Raw genomic sequence first — 6,052 nt, forward strand, 5'->3', positions numbered from 1 at the left:
CTGCAGCTGCCTGCTCTCAGCCCCAGGGGCCTCCTGTCATGGGCCAGTGACGGCGCTTTCCCAGAAGGAAGCCAAGGGTCCTTGGAAAAAAGAGAGCACTAGGCAGAGCCTGCAAGCTTGGGTGGTCACTGCCACCTGTAAACGTCACTCTGGCACCAGGTCACCTCTTCTTACCAAACCCCTGGCTCTATGACAAAGCTCCTTGAGCCCCTCTAAGGGAGCAGCTGACAGATCCCCAACTGCTATAGGCTTGCAAAGCACACCCTCCTGCCTTCTGTGCCCCATCTATGGTACAGACCTCACTCTCACCTGCCCAGGTCTGTATTTGTTGTTAAAGACCACCAATACTTAAAGACAAGGAGTTCCAAAGGCACCCCCATAGCTCCCAGGTGAAGATTTAGTGCCAGCCACGCAGGAGTTGCCACCCCTACAAGCAGGACAGGCATGCGTTGGGATCTCAGAGGACAGCCCGCTGCACGTGGTGCCCAACCGACACACACGACTCCACACACAGGGCCTGCACAATGCATTTTTCCCAGCGGCCACGGGGGGCGGGGGGCGTGTACACTCCTGGTAGGTTCTAGAGTCCTTCTCCCTGGGGCTGCAGAGTCAGTGGCTGCCCCTCCCTCCCCATCTCAGCAGGTCCATCCGGTTGTCCCAGAACTGAGTTGGCCTCGTGGTGCAGCCCAGTTCTGCTCCAAGGCTGCTCTATCCACTGAGCCTGGGTGCTGGGCGCAAAGCAGGCAGAGCCCCACTCAGGGCCCGGGAACCCTGTCCACAGTCTCCTGGGCAGCTACTCCAGAACCACGGTGCCGCCCACTGCCTCCAGGGCCGCCTTGATCTTCTCGGCCTCGGCCTTGGCCACGTTGGCTTTGATTTCCTGAGGCAGGGATTCCACCAGCTTCTTTGCCTGCCAGAGAGTAAAGTCAGAACCCAACCTGGGCTTGGGCCAGCCAGAGAGCTGTCAGTGACGGCGGGAGAGGGCTGTGCGGTACACGGAACCTCACCTGGACGAGGTTGATGCCCTGGACATAGTTCTTGATCTCCTTGATCAGCTTCACCTTGTCCACGGGCTTTGCCTCTGTCAGGCGGACAGTGAAATGTGTCCGTTCTTTTTGTTTGGGGACGTCTTCTTCTGCTGCCTGGGGGAGGGAGGGAGCAAGGTGAGAAAGGACGGGGTGAAGCAAGCAGATTCATTCCCAGGCCACCCTGTCCTGTAACCCAAAGGCAAGACCCAGGCAGGCTGCCTGACAAAGCCTACGATTTTGCCAGGAGGCCAGAGTGAGCCAAGCGGGCTCAGGCTGCCAAACTGGGTGCTCTCCTTGGCTAATCCATTCCAATCCAACCCATCTCTCCAGATGCTGCTCTAAAACCACCTTCTGCCCCCACCACCCAGCACTCTCGTTTCCTTGTCCTTTAAAAATTGTAACTTTTGAGACAAGGAAAAATGACACCATAAGCGCTCTGCAGATAAAATAACACTCCAGAAAAGCAGTGCAAGCCCAAGGTTACATACTGATGACAAATGTACAACCAGCTTCAGCTCCACCAGGTGACTGATAATGGGACAACTGGGCACGACCGAGCTCCAGCGGTGAAGGCCACAGCACCTCTAGAGCAGGGACTACATGGGCCCACAGCCTGGGGCAGTTCTACTGTGGGTCTGCTGCCTAATTATTAACAGCACTCCCTTTATTCTTAAAAGCGCTCCAGTTTAGACAAGTTACACAGTAATTCTCTCTCTCCTTGCCCCAGGTGTTTAGCCTGTATAGTCACCTTCCAGTTCATGGTGTGAGGACAAGTGTGGACAAGGCTGGTGGCACTATCAGACACATGTGGGATGTGAGACGCTCCACAGGACCCCTGACCTGGTTTCCTCAGTAGGTGCTGGCTGGGGGAAGGGGGCTGAGGGCAGCCACCCAGATTTAAGAGGCTTGAGAAACCCAACAACCAAATGCAACACAGAGACCTCATTTTTTGATTTGAGTAAACTGACTGTTTTCAGAGAAGGCAATGACACCCCACTCCAGTGCTCTTGCCTGGAAAATCCCATGGATGGAGGAGCCTGGTGGGCTGCAGTCCATGGGGTCGCGAAGAGTCGGACACAACTGAGCGACTTCACTTTCACTTTTCACTTTCATGCATTGGAGAAGGAAATGGCAACCCACTCCAGTGTTCTTGCCTGGAGAATCCCAGGGGCGGGGGAGCCTGGTGGGCTGCCGTCTCTGGGGTCGCACAGAGTCGGACACGACTGAAGCGATTTAGCAGCAGCAGCAGCAGCAAACTGACTGTTTTAAAGTCTGGGACGTTCCTGGTGCTACAGTGGATAAAAATCCGCCTGCCAATGCAGGGCACAGGGTTTGATCCCTGGTCAGGGAAGATTCCACATGCTTTGGAATAACTATGCCCATGCGCCACAACTACTGAGCCCGAGGTCTAGAGCCTATGCTCCACCAACAAGAGAAGTGACCGCAACAAGAGGCCAGTGCACCACAACTAGACGAGCCCTCGCTCTCCACAACTAGAGAAAGCCTGCAAGCAGTAACGAAGACCCTGTGCGACCAAAAGCAAAACTAAATTAAAAAAAAAAAAAGGGTCTGGAAATGGAACTTCCCTGGTGGTCCAGCGGTTAAAGAATATGCCTTCCAATGCAGAGGACAAGGGTTTGATTCCTGGTCAGGGAACTAAGATCCCGCATGGCTTGGGGCAACGAAGCCCTCCTGCCTCTACAACAGAAAAGAAGATCCTGCATGCCGCAACTAAGACTAATAAATAAAAAACTATTTTAAAAAGTCTGGAACTATTAGCAAAACTTGGAGAGGCTGGGGTAGGAAACCCTGCTAATTGCACTTGAGACAGCTCCTGGTAACGTGAGGAAACACTGGTGCTTTCAGAGATGGATGGTGGGACACACGAGGCAGAAGACATCAGAAATCTGTCTCAAGCTTCAAAGAACAGGTGAAGCAAATGTGGCAAAACCTTTATGATTTCTGACGCTGGGAGATGCATATATCAATAATTATGTTATTTCTCCTTGTGGATAAGTCCGAGATTTCCAAGGCCCTGCCATCCCTCTGCCTCACTCGCATCCTTAGCTCAAGTGTTTCCTCAGAGTCACCTTCCCTGCAGCCTTTCTTGAAACTGTAACCCTTTCCCTCCCTTAAGAGCTTCTTCCTTACTCTTTTCCCTTTCTGTTTGATACAAATTCTTTTTTTCTTGTTTCCTCGCCTTTGGCTGTTACCTTTCACCACAAACATGGTCTTCATATGGGCAGGAACCTGCACAGTCTTGGCAGGGAGGAGATGCCAGTGAGGCTGCAGGGGTGCCCACAGCCAGAAAGCGCACAGGCCTGCAGGCTGTGCCTGGTTGATGCAGGAACAAGATGAAGGATGAGGAGGGAAACCTGGCCATGTGAGGTGAGGCAAAATATCAGCTGGACACCAGAGAAACACCGCTTTATGCCCCGGCCTGAGCTCACCTCCGGGGCTGTTGGGGCAGGGGCAGCCCCAGGCACCATGCCACCCATTGGCATCAACCCGACATCTTGGATCTTCAGTGTTTTCTGCAGGGACAAAGAAGGGTAGTTTCAGGAGCTGGTTGTCACACCCAGACATGCTCAGGAACACGCCTGGCAAGGTCCTTGCATTTATGGAGCACACTTTGGATAATTTACCAAACTCCCAAATATCCCAGCAAGGGGCCCCAGAGCTCCCTGCCCAGCCTGAACACTGATACCTTCAGGAGCTCGTTGAGGTCGGAGATCTCCAGCAGCGTGAGGCTGGCAATGTCCTGGACCAGCTGCTGGATCTTGGGGGGGTACTCCTTGGGGGCGTTATCCAGGGGGGCACCAGTGAGGGCCTCCCCCCTTTGATGGCTGCTGCATCTCATAAGCCGCACAGCGCAGACGTGAGGTACCTGTTGCCTGAACCCCATTAGAACAGAGTCGTCAGCCTAGCACAGGCAGGTGACATGGGCCAGGCAGGTAGGTGCCATGAGCTCAGATCTAGCTCCTTCGTCCTAACCCAGGTTCTCAGACTCCAGGGACCGCGTGGATAACAAAAGGGATTTCCCGGCCATTTTATATATTCTTCAAAGGGCCTTGGAAACCCACATAACTGTTTGCAGACATGCTACCGACGACGTTTCCGGTTTGGATGAACTCTTCCAGTCCATGGACGTAAAGCAATTACCTGAATGCACTTTGCCGCGCAAACTTTCAGAACCTGCGGTCCCTGGCTGTAGAACGCCAGATCAACTCATGGGAGTCCTACCACGTCACTGTGCTGCAGGGGAAACTGAGGCCCGGAGGAAAGCACGGACCGGTCCAAGGTCATCCGGGGCCACTCCAGAACTATCGGCGGCCCGTGAGGTTAGGGGATCGTTAAGTGGAGGCCCCGTGCCTACCAACCACGTAGGGACTCGCCGAGTCGGGGGAAGCCCCCCGCCCGCGGGCGCCGCCCCAACGTGCACCCTCAGTGCCGGGCCAAGGGCCCCATCCTACCAGCCTGCCCGGCCCTCAGCGGTCCGCAGTACCTGACGAGGCGAAGCGCAGCGGCTCGAAGCCCGAGACACGGCCCCCGTAGGAGGCTTGTGGCCGACGGCAGCATCGCTCCACAGGCGAGAAGGTCACACGCGGATCCTAGTAGGCGGGACGCTCTAGCCGCCGGGGCCACCGGACATACGAGCTGGGGAGGACACTCTAGCCGCCAAGACTACCGAGCATAGAGTTGGGTAGTACGTTCTAGCCTGCAGGACAGTCGCGCACACAAGCTGGAGAAGGACGCTCTAGCCTCAACTCGACTTGTCTCCTCTCGCTCCGCGAGATTACGCAAAAGACAACGAGCGGCGCAGGCGCAGAGCTTCGTTGAGGGGGCGGGGGCCCGACGGCGGCTGACCTGGGTCCTTCCCGCCGAGGGGCGAATGAAGCCGAGAGAAGGCTGAGACCCGTCGCCAGGGTTCGTTCGAGTCGGGGAAGCCGACTGGGCCCTCGATACACTAGGGACGACGGGCAGGGACCTGACCCTGTTGAACGGCACAGTGACACCTGCAGCAGAGTCCGGGCATATGACGTTTGTGCTGCCGCAGGACACGCCCGGGCATCCCTAGTGCCCTTCCTCCTAAAGTCCGTTCTGGGGGCCCAGCCGCCCGTGGCCTGTGGTCACCTGGTGGGAGGGAGCTCCCCAGCCCTCTGGGCCGCTTTCTCCTCGGTCTCCTGTATCTAAACGGATGTCTTGCAGGCCAGCTCGGGAGCATATTTGGTCCTTCCGTCCTGGGAGCCGCAGTAGCGAAGCCACCACCCTCCGCCTGAACCAGACCCGCAGCGAGCTATAAACTCTGCTTGCAGCGTCTGCCAAGGGTTGGGATTGAGCCCGAAGGGGTCGAGGATGGGGTCCTTGGGAGAATTTGTAAGCCTGGACTCTTGTCTCCAGCTGCCCGAATCCTCTGCACTCTTGCCTCTTAGTTCAGCTCCCAAATATCTGACACATGGGGTATCCCCAGCCCTTCGGGTCCTAGGGCCTTTGCTCCTTAAATGCAGTAGAGGACATACCGCTCTCCTTCTGTCCTAGATACCATAGGTGATTTTCTAAGAGCCCAGGGATAACAATCCTGACTTTAGGTCGAAGAAGGCTGGGCTTCCTTTTGCCCAGCATCTCTGTGATCCTGGGCGGGCTTTTGACCTGAGCTCTGAGCCCATTAAACTACTGCATTGCTTCATAGAAGAGCTAACAAGGGGAGTCACCCAAGAGGTCTGCACACTTAGTTTACGAAATGTACTGAACCCTGGATGTGAGATGCCGTGAGTCTATGTTGTCATGAACATTTTCTTCTAGGCTACAATTCTGACAGTGCACTCAGACTAGAGCCCAGGCCCCACGCCTCTCCCAGGAGTCAGGGCAGCTGGGTGGAGAGGGCACAGGTCCTTGGTGCTCAATCTCAGGGAGAAAGACAACCAATCTCAAGGCCGAGTAGCGTGCACCAGTTGAGACTCCTGTGGAGCTAGGCCTGGGGCGAGGGGCAGCTGGCCTGTGAGGAGGCACCCACACACCCACCC

At 55.8% G+C, this 6,052-nt stretch overlaps 1 protein-coding gene across 1 annotated transcript; it reads right to left on the minus strand.

Moving 5' to 3' along the window:
- Positions 1 to 305: 305 nt before the first annotated feature.
- Positions 306 to 4,700, minus strand: MRPL12 (mitochondrial ribosomal protein L12). The gene is made up of 5 exons (XM_005905385.3): positions 4,534 to 4,700; positions 3,736 to 3,922; positions 3,479 to 3,562; positions 1,008 to 1,142; positions 306 to 910 (listed from the first exon to the last, which is right to left on the minus strand). The coding sequence occupies exons 1-5, from the start codon at positions 4,605 to 4,607 to the stop codon at positions 794 to 796; spliced, it is 597 nt and encodes a 198-aa protein (XP_005905447.1). The 5' UTR covers positions 4,608 to 4,700; the 3' UTR covers positions 306 to 793.
- Between the last annotated feature and the right edge of the window lie 1,352 nt (positions 4,701 to 6,052).

Source organism: Bos mutus, chromosome 19, assembly GCF_027580195.1.
Source record: "Bos mutus isolate GX-2022 chromosome 19, NWIPB_WYAK_1.1, whole genome shotgun sequence".
NCBI classification, from domain to species: Eukaryota; Metazoa; Chordata; class Mammalia; order Artiodactyla; family Bovidae; genus Bos; species Bos mutus.